The 19,820-nt window shown below is 36.9% G+C and overlaps 1 protein-coding gene and 1 pseudogene across 3 annotated transcripts in view; one reads left to right on the top strand and one right to left on the bottom strand.

The window, feature by feature from the left end:
* Positions 1-1,626: 1,626 nt before the first annotated feature.
* Positions 1,627-19,820, bottom strand: part of Mtfr1 (mitochondrial fission regulator 1) — a 52,452-nt gene continuing 34,258 nt past the window's right edge. For 2 of the 3 annotated variants that reach the window (XM_021724909.3, XM_078017095.1), the window contains 5 exons: positions 13,300-13,415; positions 7,723-7,958; positions 5,519-5,801; positions 4,702-4,870; positions 1,627-3,774 (listed from right to left, as the gene is read on the bottom strand). In XM_021724909.3, coding sequence (XP_021580584.2) covers positions 3,706-3,774; positions 4,702-4,870; positions 5,519-5,801; positions 7,723-7,958; positions 13,300-13,415 — 873 coding nt within the window. In that variant the 3' untranslated portion in view covers positions 1,627-3,705. The remainder of the gene's footprint in view (positions 3,775-4,701; positions 4,871-5,518; positions 5,802-7,722; positions 7,959-13,299; positions 13,416-19,820) is intronic. The other variant, XM_078017094.1, reaches the window with a different exon arrangement.
* Positions 13,635-18,412, top strand: LOC101978669 (nuclear RNA export factor 2 pseudogene; annotated as a pseudogene).

The following is a 19,820-nucleotide window of genomic DNA, read 5'->3' as shown; positions in this document are numbered from 1 at the left end:
TAAGATGATACCAGAAAAACTTTCTGGTTTCATCTTCTTTCATCTTTTGATAAAAAGCATGTCTGACCAATGAGGAGGGATGGCCATTAGGCAACAATGATAGTGGTTCCTTGTGCCTTTGGTAAAAAACCCTTGATTTCTTTCCAAATTAAGGCTTTTCCAGTTGTGAAGAAAGAAGGATGTCTATGTGACATGCATTTGGTATGGAATAGGAAGCATTATTTGGGTTATCTTAACAACTGCTCTCTTGAGAATATCTAAATGACACTCATGTTCTACGCTAATCTTACAGGAGTAATCTCACCTTTTCAAGAGGCTGGAGAAGCTGCCAAAGAGAAAAATGTGAGAAGTTCCAGCTGTAGGAACATTAAGTCTTCTAGCCTTTACGAAGTGAACTAAGGACTACAGTCCCCAGAGGGACCTCTGCAAGATTTCTGGGTGCTTACTTGGTTACGCTATTTTTATTATCTTGTCTTCAAGAAAGAGTATTAAGGTCAAGGAAGAGCTAGCTTACAAGGTTTCCAAGAGAAGTCTAAGAAGAATCTTAAGAGATTCAAGACATTCGCTCAGAAGTAGGATGAACCTATAAAACAAGAAAAGAGGTCCTTGTAATGAGCGTTTGTGAGCAGTATTGCAACAGTCTTATTATGAAACCGACTGTCATTCAGCCTGGCAGTCTCAGGGCTGCTTCTGTTGGATGAACCCTGAAAGAATTTCTTGTGCCATGTTCTATTTCCCAGAGAACTATTTTTGGAGAAGTTATCAGAACAATATTTTTTCCAAAGTGTTCGTCTCTGGTAATTTATTACTTCATGCCTTCCTCTTCACTCTTGAGACAAAAAGACTCATAGGAATTCTTGACATGGCAAGACGATGGAATATTATAGTCCTACCTCTTCCATCCCAATCTGTGCAAGTAGATGCATACAATGACACCTATTACAGGCGACAGCCCCTAGTCCTAGGAGAAATCATCATCTATGGTGGTAATAACTCATTTAGCCCTTTACTATTCATAGAATGTGCCCCAAATCATTATTCCATTTTATATATATATATATTTGTACACAGTTTAGTTGTAGATGGACACAATAACTTTATTTATTTATGTGGTGCTGAGGATCGAACCAAGTGCCTCACACATGCTAGACAAGTGCTTTTACCACTGAGCCCCAGCCTCAGCTCATAATCCTCAATTTTTTTGAGCTAGTGAGTACAATTCCCATTTTTTTTAAGAGGGTGTGATATGGCCAGGATCACATGAGGCTCCAAGTCCAGTGATGACTCATAATTTTTGACTATAAAATGAGGTTCACTGGACTAGTTAAAACATTATACCAGGTTACTTACCTTTGTAAGCTTCAGCTATAAAATGTAGAGAGTTTAACTATTATTAAGTTCTGACTTCAAGGTATTATGTTGGGTGGGAGCATTGCAACTTGAATAAAGTGGGTGTGGCAAAAAGATAGGAAAACAGATCTCACTAATCCTATACTGGGTTTATGGGTTTGAGAGCCTTGAAACATGGGTGCCTCCAGGGAGTGCCTTCCAGTGTCAATGCTAATAAGCTTTCTATTTTAGTCAGCTTTTTTTTTGCTGCTGCAACCAAAGATCTGAGAAGAACAATTTTAGGAGGAAAACTTTATTTGGGGTTCACAGTTTCAGATGTCTCACTGCACAGATGGCCGACTCCATTGCTCTGGGCCTGAGGTGATGCAGAACATCATGGTGGAAAGGTGTGGAGAAGAAGCTAAGGACATGGCAAACAAAATGCGGAGACAGAGAAAGAGAACAAAACAAAACATTGCTTATCAGGCATAAAATATAAATCCTAACAGCATGCCCTCTGTGACACTCTCCTCCAGCCTACATTTACCACTCAGTTGATCCATATCAATGGATTAGTCCACTGATTGTTAAGACTCTCATAACCCAATCATTTCACCTCTAAACTTTGTTGCATTTTCTCACACATGAGCTTTTAGGGGTTAACCTTGTATCTAAACCATAACATCTCTTTTTTAAAAAAAAGTGAATGAGAAGTGATACAGTTCATTTTGAGGAGTATATTTCCACTTGAAAAATGTAGAAAGGCAATTACTACAGAGAAGCACCATGTGCATTATAAAATAACCTTATTTTATAGATGAAAGAAAAAAAAAGATGAAAGAAAAACATATAAGCACTGTTGTCCAAGGGAAATAATAGTTTGCTTTATTTTAAAATAGTAACTTCCTTACATTGGAGCACTAGCCAAAATTCAATACTGATGCAAATATAAATTTCTTAGGAGCCCAAAATATGTGTCAGGTGGATTTTCTGAATTTCTTAAAAGGCAGAATTTTTAAACCATATCAAACAATTAGAAACAATATCTATCAACAGCATGCCACAGTTTAAACCTAAGCCAAATAACCAAACTATGTAAATTATCTCAAATAATTTTTGTTAATCTTTAGGAGAACAACAAACATTTTTAATAACTTAAAGTGTATTTCTACTTATCTCCTAATCCTTCCAGGAAGTATAACTTTTCTTCACTAGATTTAAATTTTTAAAAATTCAAATATTTACTCATGGTAAGAAATTCTGACATTAACTATTAGCTGAATTCATCACAAATAGAAAATCATGAAAGTTTATTTAGCACTTACAAATGACCACTTATAGCAAGTCCTTATAAACCCTGGATGAGAAAGGCAGTTCTCCACTTTCTAATAACACCTAAAGATTACATTGCATAATATTAATTCATCAGAACAACCTTCTGACCAATGATAAATAATATATAGGAAAGTCATAGTCCTACTTAATAATATTTCATTATAAATATTCTGACCAATATTAAAAAATTTTAAACTCCATTATGCTGACATTTCCAGAAGTATTATCAACTTAGCAATGAGTCATTTTTATGATGCCATTTATTAAACTGAAAATAAAGAAAGATGGCATATCTGGTTTATATTTAAGTGATTTAATTCAATAATTCAATCTGTCACCACTTGAAAAGTACATTTGTTTCCTCAGCATTGGATGCAATGAGGTACAAGCAGCCATCCTGGTTCTCAACTTCCCTCTAATGGAAAGCATATGGAATTGCAGCAGTGAACATCAACTGGTTCCTATTCAAAGCTCCACTCCAAAAATGTGAGAGAGAATCTAAGATAAAAGTTCTATTAGAGGCAAGAAGATTCTAATCTCAAATATTTTATTCCAACAACTTACATTATACCAGCTGACCCATATTGAATAGTAAATGCTCACTGAAAACAAATGAAGATAATAATACCCTCATTGTCATTCACTGATAATTTTTAAACTGTTTTATATCCAAATATATGTATATAAAACATTTGTACAGATAAATTAGTGTTAAGAATTTTAAAATGTACAGTAAAATCCACAAATGTCCTTTCTATGTTCTGAAATCTTTCAAATGTTTTTAAGATTGGAGGCTTCAACATCCTGGCTAAATGTGAAAAACATGTCAGAATTCAGTATGTTATAGGACGCTCCAGAACTGACCATCTCATAAAAGCAAAACAAAGTTATGGTGCTTCCATTATTGCTTAATCCTCTAGGTTAAAAAGTACACCACTGAATACTAAAGCCAGGTATTTACTAAATAGTGTTGATTTCTACTAGCCAAATTCAGCCCTCCCAAACCAGCTGAACCAGGAGTTTTTTTCAGCTCATTGTCCATTAGGAGTTTGAAACATTTTCAATTAAAGCCTTCATTTTTCCTGTAGATTTCAACATATGTGGCCCAAACTGGAAAAGAAAGAAAAAGAATAAAGATAGACATCAGTTCTTATAACAGTAATAATATATCCCACCCCCATCATGGATCACAGCACTGGGTATGTTCTGCATGAAAAACCAAGCAGATACTAGTAATGTTAAAACGTTTATGAATTAAACATTGTCACAGGACACAGCAACAGGATGAAAGACAAAGAATTAGCCAATAGAAAGGAAAACTATAATTAGCAACACCCTACTTCAGTGCAAGTTTACTTCTGAGTAAAATAACAAGCACAAATTTTCCCTTGCAATGTCTAAACGACAGAGTTTTAAGGATACCATAATTTGATATCTGCCTCTCTGGAATAATGAGTTCTTATTCCCATGACAATTACAAATAAAGGGAATGTAGAAATTAATACCGAAGAGCTTCTATGAAACCTGCTCCATCTCCACCTATCCCATATACAACTGGGTCCACACCTCAGGTATCACCCTATTCAAAAGACGTGACAGGGCTCACTAAGAAAAATGATCTGGCTTTGAGTTTCTGTATCACAACATGTGCACTGCCCTAACATAAAAATTTTATTACAGTGAATTTCACTTCATTATGCTTAATAATATAACCCTGTATTGGAAATTTAACATTAGAAATAGCTAAGCATGAGATACAGGATTAACTTTTGCTTTCTTCTTTATGCTCTTATACAAATTTTATATTTCGAAATAAACAACTATCATTTTTATAGTAAAAATATTAAAAATATAAATGCTAAACAAATATATTACCATTTTTCCAATTACTTTCAATCTATTTGTAGATAAGGACAGAATCCTGTGTCACATTCTATTGAATCTTGCAGAGGACTCAGATGAATGACTGGCAATGGCAGGGACTCAGTCATGGTGTGAACTGCCACGTAATAAGAAAGAATATGGGCTACTACTCACCAACGCCTTCTCTGAGGTGGCCTCTGATTCAGACTTTGGAACTCCTTTTTCAATTTCTCCTTGGCTATTGCTTCGATATCGATAAGCAAATTTCTTTTTCAGAGCTTCTGCTATGAGGGCAGCTGGATCAGTAGCATCTACTGGCTTGGGCTTTACATCTTGCTCTGACCTTAGAGAAGTGAACAGAAACCAAGGGGACAGGCTCATACACTGTCATTCCTCCGGGAAGTACTGTGTCAGCCCTTGTCTGACCAATAGTTCTTCTCTAGCATCACAGTTACTCCATAATGGCACTGACAAACTTTGCTAGCAGTGATATGGAAACCTAGATTAAGGCTGAACAAAAGTACACGAGAGTCCCATAAAGAGTCACTCGGTATCTTCAGAATACTGTGTTCTCCTTCAGAAACTAGGGTTCCATCTTCCATGTGTATACAGTAACCACCTGTATAAGAACATAATACATCCTTGTTTTTTGGTACTGGGGATTGAACCCAGGGGCTGTGTGCATGCAAGGCAAGAACTCTACCAACTGAACTATACTCCCAGCCCAACACACCTTTTCTGAATGAATGACTACATAGTCACAATAGAGACATTACACAAAAGGGTGACATTAAATGGGAAAACTAAAAAAATCACCTGGAAATATTAGTCGATTTTGCTACTGGTATAGGAGGAGTCACTGGGACCCATTTTTTTTTTTTTAACTAAAAACTATTCATGGTAGTCAAACAAAATTCCTCAGGAAGTGTGGTGTTGGTTTTACATGATATTAACAAATGGGAAATCAATAAAAAAGTACATGTATTCTCACCTCTTAACTGACCGAAGTTTTACACTATTCATATCTTTAAGGATCTCTAGCATATTTGGCATGTCAGATTTCTTTGGATTGTTTTTAGCCAAAGTCTTTCCAGCATTGGCTTTTTGCTCTCTTCGTTCTTTAATCAGGTCAATAGCAGATTTACTTTGGTGGAGTCCTGGTGGAGGTGGTGGAGGAGGAGGCAACGGTGGTGGTGGTGGTGGTGGTGGTGGTGGCGGCGTGGAGGGAGGAGGTGGGGCTGTGGAAACAGATGTGGCAGAAACCAAGTCACCTACTGAAGAAATAAGAGGAAAATATGCACATACACACCCACACAACTTAATCCTGCTGGTAATAAAGAAAATAATAGTTTTTAAAAGCAAATGTATGTTAGGGACTTTTGTATTCCTACAAACAATATCTTTAAAAAGAATCTCAGTGTGTAAGGAGAAAAGCAGTTTCAGTTACTTCCTGAGAAATGCTTGAATCTGATCTACTATCTCATTCAATTCAAACTCTCCAGATGGAAAAGTTCCATTTAACTTAACGGATGTTTCTGTGACATCAAAATGCTCAAGTTTGTAGCACAATGTATAATCACTTTTAGTAGAAATATAATGCAGTCTGTATCACATAATAACCTCTATTTTTAATATGTACAGTTTGGTAATTTAGTACTATTATAACTACTGGAAAACAATTTGATAAATTTGTGGTTCATTTAAAGTATACTTTCATATAAGACACTTTGAGCTAAAAGCTTGCATTATATGGCTGGGCTCAGTGGTGCATAACTGTAATCCTAGTGTCTTGGGAGGCTGAGGCAGAAGGATTGCAAGTTCAAAGCCAGCCTTAGCAACTTAGCAAGAGGTCCTAACCAATTTAGCTAGACCCTGTCTCAAAATATAAAAATAATAAAAAGGGCTGGGGATATGGCTTAGTGGGTAAGCACCCCTGGGTTCAATCCCCAGTACCAGAAAAACAAAACAAAAAACAAACCAAAAAATGGCATTGACTAGAATAGGTACAGAAGAAATGTTTTAGAATTACTGTTGAACAAATTACTGTTGAACAAGCAGAAGAAAAAAAAAGTGTCATATTTAAATTTCAAAATAAGAACTATAGAGTTATAAAATAAGGACCTAAAATTCATCTGCATAATTGGAACATAAAGAGTTGTTTACTGGTCGAGGAAATAGCACTGATGGAAAGAATTACTCAAAAGATTCAGATTATAAGTAGAACATCTAAACTCTAAAATTATCTACAATTTACAGTAGTTTTCCTAGTTTGCCAGAAGAGGGAGGTAAAGCAAAAGAAAACAATTTAAAATTAACAGAATTAAAAGGCAGAACTTTAGGATTTTAAAAAGTTACATGCTTATGCAAAATTTACTGGAGGAACACCCATTATCCCTCCAACACTTGGTGCCCAGAGCTCCTTCATGCTATCATGTCCAGGTTGGATAAGATTTCCAAGATGGCACAGGCACAGAGGCTCAGAGGCAAGATATCTGACTATCCTATTCTTTCAACAGAGCTGATTAATCCTGGATCATGACTTGGGAACAACCATGGGAAAAACCACCACTATATGCCAACAGGTTAGTAGGCTAGGATTTCAAGGCTATGGTTTCTTCCCCAAAGAAGCAGTAACATCGCACTAATTAAACCAACAGTATTAGACAAGGAGTTAGAAGACCCAAGGTCAGATTCTATTCTTTGCAGCTGCTATGTGGTGAAGACATTTCATCTTTTCTGTATTTGCTTGAACAATATTGTAACTCAATAATATAGGTACTATTATGCTGATGTTAAAGCATGAAAGGGAGGTGAAAGTAGTCCTAGACTACCCAGGTCCTGCAGAGAAACCCAGGCTCCTTTCACTGGACAGAAATCCACAGAATGACCTCATGTCCAACAGAGGTGGTGTTACTATTACAGACAGCTAAGTTTCCCATAAGGGAAGGATTCAAACAGTAGTAATTCAACTGCGTGGATTTCAATGTTTTCCAAATAGGTTTCCTAGTCATCCTCCCTGATAGCATCAAGATTGTTCAAAACACACACAAAAAAAACTACCTAAACTTAACCTGGTTCTGCAATAAGCAAGGCAGGGGACTGACACTTGATTTTCAAACATACTAATCATAAATTTAGTGGCATTCAAAATTTCCAATTTGCCAGGTAAAACAAACAAATGTAGGACTTACAGACCTGCAGTGAGATTCTGTTGCTCTTGCAGGGTCACGATTTTGGCAATCTGAGCTCTGAGAGTAGCAAGTTCATTTTCAAGTGCACAGATCTTCTGCAGGGCTTCCTCATTGGCCAGAACTGCATTCTTTGGTGGAGGCGCTTCTTGAGACAGGCTTGGTAAGGAAATATGCCTGCTTGGGGGCTTCTCGAAGAAAGGAAGGTCATCTTGAAGGGGTGGATTTGACCTGACTTCTGTCCTGCAAGCAAGATAGGAGTGGTTGTCTCAGGCTTTTCAAGAGGAAGAAAAACCACTGCCACCCATTAGCAAAAGTATCAGGACATAACACTGATAAACAACTCTTCAAACTGATCTTACATAAATCCCCTCCATAAGTGTTAAAAACAGCAAAGCACTTGTCAATCTTACATAGCCATGCCTAGATTTCTTATTCATTCTTCTTAATCTCTATAGAATATGTACAAACTAACACTATCAAGAGGCATTGGATTCCACCAAAGTTTTACTAATTCATGTTTTGTTTTTACTTAAACTAAGAGATGTTTCAATGTTCTTCAAAATGGAAAATTATTATATTTAACTGCAAAATCAAATCAGTAATCCATTAGCCTTTTCCCAGGGTATTGGCTTCTTCATATCAATATTAGTGTTTCCTATGTAGGATGAACACATCAAATTGCAAGACATACAGTGAAAGTATAGATGAAATATGGCAAACAGAAACTGAAAAGGAGAGAAAAGAATCATAATTGAATCTATGAATCACCTATATGGATGGTCTCATTTTCATTTGGGTGTAAAATATTTTAATGCACTCAATCTAATAGTTCCAAATGGAAGTCTTTTGGGGTTTCTCAAATGTCAAAGTATACAAAAGTATCCATTTCTTCCTGTTTTCTACAATTAGGTATACCTGACATATATTTCCCCTTTAAGGCCTTTTCTGTCTTAAATTCCTTCTCTTTAAGAAAATAGTTCTAGGGGATGGGGTTTTAGCTTAGTGGTAAAGCACTCACCTCACATGTGTGAGGCACTGAGTTTTATGGTGTGTCCTCAACACACCATAAAAATAAAATACATTATATCTATGTATAACTAAAAAAACCAAACCAAGCCAAAACAAACCCAAACAAACAAACAACAAAAAACAAAACAAAACAAAAAACAGTCCTTCTCTAACTTCTTGTTTATATCCACCCAGCAAAACCTATCAGCTCAAAAAACTGCATCCTATCTTTTGACATTCTGGAAATTCTGTAATGCCAAAATTCTTCATATGAACATAGTAATCATAGTTCACAGGTACCTCAAAAGAGTAGTAAGCCAAGGCCCTAGTGCAGTATCATCTGGGGAAAGTTTCCTGTGCTTGAAAGTTATTGGGAGACAGAGGAAACTAACACTGAATGAAACCTTTGCTATCAGACACAGGGCTAGAGCTTCCCTCTCTATCACTACATTTAATCTAAAGTCCATGGATCAGATATTATTTTAGAGCTATGGTGGAGGCGCTTCTTGAGACAGGCTTGATAAGGACACAAGAATCAGTATCACTCAGCTAGTGCATCAAGAATCAATACTGGAGCTGAGGTTTATGAAGATTCTCAGGCTAACAACATTGCTATTCTTCTATTAAAGACACTGAAGTGTTAATTCAGCCCTACGTATTAAAAACTTAGTTTTTTATACTAAGAACATATAATGTTTTGTTTTTAATAAAACAATAATGATTTTTTAAATTACTTTTTTCAAAGAACTAGGGAAAATTGCTGGTAGGTAGAAAAGTGGGAGTAAAAGAATTCTAGCCTCATGAAAAGATCTTGAAAAACTATAGATCTCAAATAAACAAAGAATTAAAGTAGCCCACTTGTTCAAAACTGTAGTGGAGGAAGAAGGGAAGGAAACGGCACCAGAAACTGAAAGTGATTTTAGAGAAAGCGTTTGGAAGCAGTGTCCTCAAGACAAAAAGGCATGAGGAGCATCTGGTAGGGACAACAGAAGGAAATGCAACCAAGAAGAGAGGAAAAAAACTCATGGACAAAGATGTATTTCTATCTCTACTGTCTTCCCATTTCCACAAAAGTGGTTGCTTTGTTTGCCAAAACCTATCTGAAAGAATGAATATATTCATACCTATGTCTGTGAATGGAAAAGAGGATGATGGTTTGTTTTTGTATTATGAACAAGTACAGAGTGCAGAGATTTCCTACAGCCTATATACAGAAAATAAATTTTGGAACCTTTAATACTAGTAAACTAAACATGATTTTACTGTTTATTCTAAAAACTAATAGTCACTTTGGCAGATTATATCCCCACCTAATATTCTCCTAGAAATTAAGAAATTCAAAAGTATTAAATCCTCACGTTTTAAAATAGTATCATTCAAGTAAGCCAAACTTCAAATTCTGCAAAGATTTATTTCTCAATATCTAGAATTAGAACAAGATAATATGATATACTGGATTAAGATATCAACTGCAAGTTATATTTGAGCTAACTTTCTTTAAATTATCTTCTAGAAGAAATAAATTATAAAAGATAATAAATACTGAGCAGAAACTACAATATTTAAAAAAGGGTTAAGTTTCTACATCTCCCCATGAATACTACAAGTAAATTTAATGGTTTTGTTTTTCCCGTCTATTGAAATTTTAAGAAACAAAAAACAAATGTAAAAACAACAAAAAGGGACATCAAGTGTGGGTGTCTCCACAGCAATAAATAATCAGCCAGGGTGATGTTTCTTTTGTTTCTTTAAACAATTTTCACCATACCAACTTCTGCTGATGAGATTTCCATCTTTTTTGCTTAATTGATTTTGGTTCCCAAAATGCTCAAAGGTAGAAGAGCACAGGCTTCTATTTAGAGTTACACTGCACCGGAATTCTCTTAGTTTTTTCAATGTTAGTATCTAAAGAAGCCACTTTTTGAGCACAATTTACATAAATACAAAGGTCTTTTTAACTCCATTGATTATTGCAAAGAAAAGTCTAGGTTAAACCTAATAGGTCCTTTCCCTTATCTCACAATGATGGAAATTCAAAATAAGAGATAGTCTTAAATTTTCTCAGTGTCCTAAATAGGTGGTATTCCCAAAATGTTTTTTAATGATCTTTCTTCATCTTTTAGGTTAGAAAGCAATCAAGAAATGTATAAAAATATATTATTGTGTTAGAATCCAGGGAGAAAAAAAAAAAGCTGATTAATAATTTAGTTCCTTCTCCTTGGGTAGAAAATGACTAATCTTTTCAAGTGGGCAAGTGGCTGGATTAAGACAACTAGCCAAGTTGACAGCAGGAGGTAATCCACAAGAGGATGGACAGTAGAGGGGTAGAGACAGAGTGTTGAGAGGCTATAGACCAGAAGATGAGTGGTAATTTCCACATTTAGCTGCTCTAGGCTCTGTTCAACACAAGCCTTCTGTTGTTTTTTTTTTTTTTTAATTTTAAAAGTTAAATCTTCTGAAAAGTGTATTTATTGGGAATAACATTTTGCCACTAAATGCAGATTTTTTCCTTCCACTTATGCCTATAAATTATCAGTTAATGTCTCAGATCAAATAATTAGGATTAGAAAGGAAACAAGTAACACCTGCTGCTTGATGTGCTATGAGTAGGAAATTGTCTTACTCTGATCCATTGAGTGCCCTGGTCTATTCTCCACCTAAGAGCTAAAGTGAGCCAGCCTGCCTGCTTCCCAGGTCACTTCCTTTAGAGTCTTTTAAATCCTTGCCATCTTCTATGAAGTTGGGATCAGGCTGGGGTCTTTTCTGATACTCTCTTAAAAATAGCACATTTCATTTGCAGCTATTATTCAAATTTGAAAAATTAAACTGAAGAGCTTTAGTAAAGTCTGCAGTCTCACATTATTCACTATCTTTATACTATAGATTTTTATAAATAAGTTAGCCCTCTGTATCCATAGGTCCCACATTTATGGATTCAGCAAACACAAATGAAAAATATGTACACTTTTAATTATGTCTGTACTAAATAGCATTTACATTGTATTAGGTGTTATAAGTAATGTAGATTTAAAATAATCAGGAGGATGTGCACAGGTTATATGCAAATACTATGCCATGTTACACAAAGGATTACACACCCATAGATTTTGGAAATGCAGAGGAATAGCCCTAGAATACTGAAGGGCAAGGGCCAACTATATGCTCATCTTCCTCATTAGATTACAAGCATCCTGGTGTAAGGAAGAGTTACTTGCAATACTTTTAAGCATTATGAATCTTAAAAAATTTCATTTTGGTTGGGGGTGTAGCTCAGTGGTAGAACACATGCCTAGCACACAAGGCCTTGGGCTCATACCCAGCACTACAAGAAAAAAAAATTACTTAATATTGGGTTTGAAGAATTAGACATAATTATAAATTATTATTACAGAATGAGCAAACTGAAGTAAACTTGAAATATTTCAGTATTTCTTAATGTTCTACTCCAAAAGCAATCAAATACTTGATGACAATATTTCTACTTGAGGACTCACAGATTATAATCTTTAATTTTTTATTATTTTCAGTTCAAAAATGTTATATTGTGTATATAACCAAAGACTACACATTTTCCTTAAGATACTATCATACAGAACAAATTAATTATCTTAGGCAAGATTATTAATCATAATGTTTCTTCCAAAAAATGTCAATGTTACTTATAAAATCAATCAACTGGGAAGGCTCCTGCTAATTCCTCATTAGTCTCTAGCATCCCCTTCTGAGAAGCCTTGCCAAACCTCTCTCATCCTACAGTCCAGCTGCCTTCCGTAACTGCTTAGTACATTTTATAGTATTAGTATTATTGAACTCTTTTCTTAATCTCCTCTAACATACCAAATATTCCTTGAATGCAAGGACTTATTTCTGATGCCTGCCTAATAAAAGTGAAGAGCATGTGGCCAGATGGAATGGTGCATGGGTATAATCCCAGTGACTTGAGAGGCTGAAAGCAGGAGGATCACAAGTTTGAGGCCAGCCTCAGCAATTTAATGAGGCCCAAGCAGCTAAGCAAGATCCTATTTAAAAAATAAAAAGGGCTGAGGATGTAGCTCAGTGGTAAAGTGCCCCTGGGTTAAATCCCCATCACCAAAAACAGTCAATATTTAATTCAGGCTCTTTCAAATAAACACACACTTCTCTAACTCTTATATACTGTTTCCTTTGAATCACAACTCTTCTTGACTCACAATTTTTAGGAAACATTCTCTTAGTATACAAATTCTCTACTATGGCCCATACTGATCCCTCTGCCTCAATAAGACCATTATAATTACTGTACTTATGTAAACAAATTTATGATAGTTCTTTCTGGCCTCTCATACAAGAATATAAACTTCTAAAATGCAGGGATTCACAAGAATTTAGGATACAATTATATGTCTCTGAGAATTTATACTAGATGAGTATTAAAACTGAACAAAAATGAAGACTGCTCAAGAAAAAGAGTAGAGTTAGTTACTAGAGATCAAATGGGGCGACTAAAAGACAGTATTCAAATGTATCATCTTTAAAGGATATTATTTTAAATAACAGACATTGTATCTCAGCTCTGACAGCCTTCCAAACTAACCTTAGTCTTGTTGAACACTCTCCTTCTTCTGTGGCTACCCATCCAACATCAGCGAAAGATACCACTGCATCCTCTCCCAGGTGGTTGGGACTCCATTCTGTTGCATGGCTGGTAAGCTGTAAATTATAAACAGAGAAAGTCCTTCACCAGACACAAAATGTTATCAAACTATTTTCCTTACCTTAAAAAAAAAAAAAATCACCTTTGGTGTTAAAAACACATGGGTGATATCTAACATTTCCACTACAGGTCTTCATGAAAAGGATCACAGTTACATCACTGTATGACAAACTATTTAACTTCATCCAATTTTTATTTTACAGTTTAATTTTTAAAATTTGATTCATCCTAACATGTTAAAAAACATTTTTAGATTCTAAGCATTAGAAACCACTTATCTTCTGAAGAAATTTAGTGAAGGGGAACACAGTTAAGAAAAAAACAAGTGACCAATTTGTGCTAAATGCAGGAATGTTTTTAAATGACTGTCATACAGCAGTGCTGTCATAATGCTATATTGTCTGTATTTTGTTAATGTGATAGTGTTGAAAATATATTTTTAAAAGCTCAGTTACTGGATGCCTGCACTACTACCGACATTGCTGCCTCTGATTCCGCTGCAGTCAGCCTGAAGTCACCTTTGTGGGCTGCTGCAGAAGCCACTGCTGTTCTTGGAGGTCTCTTCTCTAGGCATGGCCTCCTTTACCTCAGACAAGAATTTCGTCGCTTCCTCTGTGGTCATGCCCCTGAACTGGAGGTCTCCTGTCCATCAGCAGCCTGCACTGCTGCTGCCATTGCTGCTGCCAGCCTGAGATCCCCTAGAGGTGTTATTTTGGGTGCTGCTGCTACAGAAGAAACCACTGCCCTAGATGCAACTGAAGTCTATATGGATGCTGACCCTTGGAGATCGCCTGGAGATTCTGCCTCCACAAGCTGCAGTTGTAGCTACTGCTACTGCTAACTCACTGCCAACTGCCAACAACCACTGCTGCCTAGAGAACTGCTTCAGGGGAGTCCCCAGGTTTGGTTGCACATGCTTGTACCCTTTTTGGGACACCAGCCAAGGCCCGGGGCCTGGGTGCCAGCAAATTTATCACAATAAGAGCCTCTGTCTGGGGACTCCAGCTGGGACCTGCAGGGGTCCCAGTGTGGGGGTGCCTGCAGGTTTGGAGGAGTCTGGGGTCTTCCTGCTGAGAGTGCTGGTGGCCATTGTCTTGCTGCTGCATCTCAGGGTTGCTCCTTTGCATGAGTGTATCCCTGGTGGTCTCTCTGCAAGTAGGAGCTGCACTGAGATCTTGAGACTGCACCATGGCCAATCCTGAGGTATCTGAAGCCCAGATCGGTGGGATAGAGACTGGGTTTTCGAGGGCTGATCTGGGTTTGGTGATCCCAAGAGATGTCAGAGACAGAGCTGAGAAACTGTTGAACACTGACAGAGACAGTTTGACTTTCCAGCAAGTTATTTTATTTTATTTTTTGATTCACTAATCATCTCTAGCATCAGAGTGTGGAAGTCAATGATATATGATTGGTGTTTTGCATTTTTGTTGTATTCTTATGTCTGATTTTTTTCTCCTCTTTGTCTATTTTCTTGGATTTTCTTTCCAACTTTTCTCCAACCAACAGCCAATCTCTCATTGGCTCCTCTCCAACTCTTCCTGTGATTTTTTACTTCTAGCTTCTCTCTTCCTTCCTTGTAAATATTGCATACTATACTACCTCTGAAATTGTAAATCTTTTTAACAAATATTCTTTTTGTACTGTAGATAGCTATTGAACTCATCATTTTGATTTAATATGAGAAAGCCTTAGAGGGAGCTATTAGGTGTTCATTGGGTGCTGTTGATATTAGTCTTACCAGTAAAGGTGAAGCACTGGAAACCTTCAGGGACACTATAGGTCTACAGGGTAGAATTTATCCTGCCTTAGATCCATACTTTTACATGGGAAAACACTAACACATGAAAAAACAAGGGAATAAAGCACCCCAAACAAACCAAGATGTTTCAACAACAGAAGCCACTGATAACACAGTAGAAGAAATGTCCCAAGGAGTTCAGATTGTATATAGTTAAACTGATATGTGAAGTAAAGGATAGTATAAGGAGTGAAATCAAAGAAAAAATACAGGAAGTTAAAGACTATTATTTCAATAAAGAGTTAGAGATAGTGGAAAAAAACCAACAAGCAGAAATCCTGGAAATAAAGGAATCAGTAAACCAAATTATAAATTCAATAGAAAGCATCATCAACAGTTTAGACCACTTGGAAGACAGAACTTCAGACAATGAAGACAACATATATAACCTTGAAAGTAGAATTGAACATGGGGAGAAGATGCTAAAAAAACCATGAACAGAATATCCAAGAATTATGGGATAACAAGAAAAGACAAAATTTAAGAGTTACTGAAATAGAGGAAGGAGCAGAGATACAAACCAAAAGAATGCACAATCTTTTCAATGATATAATAGAAGAAAATTTCCCAAACCTAAAGAATGGGATGGAAAATCAAATACAAGAGGCTTACAGGACCCCAAATGTACAAAATTATAGCAGACTCACACCAAAACACATTATAATGAGAATGACTAACACAGAGAATAAAGATGAAATCTTAAAGGCTGTGAGGAAAAAAAACATAAAATTACGTATAGGGGAAACAAATTCGGATCTCAACTGATTTCTCAGTCCAGACCCTCAAAGCTAGGAAGTCCTAGAATAATATATTTCAAGCTCTGAAAGAAAACGGATGCCAACCAAGAGAATTTAATATCCAGAAAAATTAAGTTTCAGATTTAAAGATGAAATTAAAACCTTCCATGATAAAAAAAAAATTTAAAAGAATTCACAACTAGAAAGCCTACACTACCAAGCATTCTCAGCAAAATATTCCATAAGGATGAAGTTAAAAAAAAAAAAAAAGTGAAAGCCAGCAAAGGGAGGATATACACTAAAGGGACATTCAACCAAATGAGAAATTAAGACAAATCAAAAGCCAGCAATAAACCAAAATGACAGGGAATATAAATCAAATCTCAAAAATAACCCTGAATGTTAACAGCCTAAACTTATCAAAAGACATAGACTGGATCTTAGCCTTGCAACCAGCCAGCAAGAAATGCCGCGGTCCCTGGAAGCCTGCGTCCCAGGCCCACAAAAAAATGATGAAAGCTCTCTGCAAGAAAAAGATAAAGGTGAGAATTCTTTCCAAGGGAATTCTGACAAGGAAAACGTACATTATGAAGATGATAAAAATGAGCTTCCACCATCAAACCTCCAGAAGGATGATGGAAACAACCAGATGGTGGATGTCCATGAGGACCCTGAAGTAAGACATGACTCCTCTACCTTCCAAGTCAACAATGGGAATATAAAATGGAATAAGGAATGCCAAGATAAAATTCCTTCAGAAAAAGAAATGAAAAAGAGCACACAGGATGAAGCTGTGGGGAGAAGGTTCAAGATCACAATTCCTTATGGGATGAAGTATAATAAGACTTGGCTAATGAATTCAATCCTGAGCCATTGCTGTGTCCCCTTTACACCAATTGATTTCCACTATATCAAAAATCGGGCCCAATTTTTTGTCCAGGATGCTAGTACTGCCTCTGCATTGAAAGATGTCAACTGCAAATTTGTGATGAGGAAAATCAAAAGATATCGATCTTTGTCAATCCCTGTATTGAACCGAATACCTTGCAGAATAAATTCACTCCAGAAAAAATGGAGAAGCTAATGCTAGTGATGAACAAACGATATGATGTCTCACAGCAAGCCCTTGATCTCCAGAAGCTCCGCTTTGACCCAGACTTGATGGAGCATGACATTGACATGATCCTAAACCGAAGACAGTGTATGTTTGCTACCCTTCAGATCATTGAAAGGAATTTCCCTGAGCTGTTGTCCTTGAACTTGTGTAACAACAAACTATACTGGCTGGATGGCCTATCTGACATTGTAGAGAAAGCCCCCCAAGTCAAGATCCTGAACCTCTCCAAAAATGAGCTGAGGACCTCCAAGGAGTTGGTCAAGCTGAAAGGGATGAAGCTGGAAGAGCTATGGCTAGAAGGAAACCCCTTGTGCAGTGACTTCCCAGAGCAGTCTGCTTATGTAAGTGCTATCCAGGATTGTTTCCTCAATTTGTTACGCCTGGATGGCCAGGAGTTACCAGAATCAATTGGAATTGACAATGAAACACCTGAAATAATAAAACCTTGTAAGGAAAGCTATAAAGGATATGATAATCTGAAGAGTCTAGTATTGCAATTCCTGCTTCAGTATTACCTCATTTATGACTATGGAGATCGACAGGGTCTCATTGATGCTTACCATGATGAGGCCTGCTTCTCCCTGACCATTCCCTTCAACCCTGAGGACCCAGACCCGAATAGCTTGGAAGAGTATTTCAAGGATAATAGAAATATAAAGAAGCACAAGGACCCCTTTTTGCGGATGCAGCTGCTAAAGCACACAAAATGTGACATTGTGAACTGCCTCAGTGTATTGCCCAAAACTCAGCATGATTTTAACTCGTATGTGATAGACCTATGTGTCCAGACAGAAATGATGCTCTGTTTTTCTGTCAATGGATTGTTCAAGGAAGTGGAAGGAAAGTCTCAGGGTTCTGTTTGTGCCTTCACCTGGACCTTCATCTTAACTTCTGGCAGCAATTCCAGTCTGTGCATCGTGAATGATGAGATGATTGTGAGGAATGCCAGCCCCAAAGAGAACCGAGAGCGCCTTCTCCATCCCCATGCTTACACCCTCCTCCAACTATGTGCCTGACCTCTACCAGGAGCAGCAGGGAATAGCACAGCCTTTCTCCACCAAGTCTGACATGCAGAGCCTTGAGCGCTCTCAGAAGTGCCTTGAAGACAAGGAGGAGAACTAACCAGAGTTGGTCAGGTCTTCACTGTGTTCCAGGTCAAGAATCCACAGGAGGCCTCAAACAGATGCCCTAAAAGGAACCCTTGAATGTCATTTTCCTTTTAATCCACATTATTGTGTCTCTCTTACTAACTTATGACCATGCCCATGTCTGAGGTTGACAGTCTTGCTGTTCAAGAAGCCAAAGTTAACTTGTAGGTCGGGTAATACAACTATCCAAAAAGCCAGTTGTTATGATTATTTTTCACCACTGAAGATGGCTGTTTATTATCATAATAAAGAGTGAAATTGCATGTTGCAAAAAAAAAAAAAAAGACATAGACTGGCAGATTGATTAAAAAGCAAGACCCAATAATATGCTGTCTTTAAGAGACTCACCTGGGCAAAGATGTCCACAGGCTGAAGGTGAAAGGATGGGGAAAAACTTATCACTCTTATGGATTATGTAAACAAGCAGGGGTTTCCATTCTCATTTCAGATAAAGCAGATTTCAAACCAAAGTTAATCAAAAGAGACAAAGAAGGGCATTTCATACTCCTTAAGAGAAGTATATATAAGCAGGACATAACAATTATAAATATTTATGCCCCAAACCAGCTCAATTCACAATAGCTAGACTATGGAACCAACCAATAGATGAATGGATTAAGAAAATGTGGTATATATACTCAATGGAATATTACTCAGCTTTAAAAAAGAGTAAAATTATGGCATTTGCCAGTAAATGGTTGGAGTTGGAGAATATCATGCTAAGCAAAATAAGTCAATCCTACAAAATCAAAGGCTGAATGTTTTCTCTAATATGCAGATGCTAATTCACAATAAGGCAAGGTGGGGGGCACTAGGGAAGAATAATGTTACCTTAGATTAGATAGAGGGAAGAGATGGGAGGGGAAATGGGGATAAGAAAGATAGCTGAAACAGACATTATTACTGTATGTATGTATGTGACTACATGACCAATATGATTCTGCAAAATGTACACTCAGAAAAATAAGAAATCATATCCCATCTACGTATGATATGTCAAAGTATGTAAATACATTCTACTGTCATGTACAGCTAATTAAAACAAATAAAAAATTAAAAAAAAAAACTGTTACTGAAAGCTCAATTCTGTTCTCAATGTCAATCCAATAATGAGGACAAGGTTTAGAGAAAAAGAAAAAGTTTTATTGCTTTTCAAGCAAAGAACAAAGAGGAAACTCTTCCCAGAGGCAGTGAGGGGCTGTTAGGGGAAACAGAGGGCATTTAAAGAGGTGATTCAAAGGCTACATTCCAGTTGTGTCCTGTCAGGAACAATTCATTTGTAGCCTTTTTTTTTTTTTTTAGAGAGAGAGAGAGAGAGAGAGAGAGAGAGAGAGAATTTTTAATATTTAATTTTTTTTAGTTCTTGGCGGACACAACATCTTTGTTGGTATCTGGTGCTGAGAATCGAACCCAGGCCGCACGCATGCCAGGTGAGCGAGCACGTTACCGCTCGAGCCACATCCCCAGCCCTCATTTGTAGCCTTAAGAGATACTTTTTTCTTAAGTCTTCTGGCATCAGTCCTGAAGTCTAAATTCATTCCTGTGGTGTATATGCTTAAGGACAGATAATTCTGCCTAGAATGGGAAGAAGGATAACCCTG

Source organism: Ictidomys tridecemlineatus, chromosome 7 (assembly GCF_052094955.1).
Source record: "Ictidomys tridecemlineatus isolate mIctTri1 chromosome 7, mIctTri1.hap1, whole genome shotgun sequence".
NCBI lineage: Eukaryota > Metazoa > Chordata > Mammalia > Rodentia > Sciuridae > Ictidomys > Ictidomys tridecemlineatus.
Note: the sequence above shows the minus strand (reverse complement) of the source record. Positions and strands in the feature narration are given on the sequence as shown.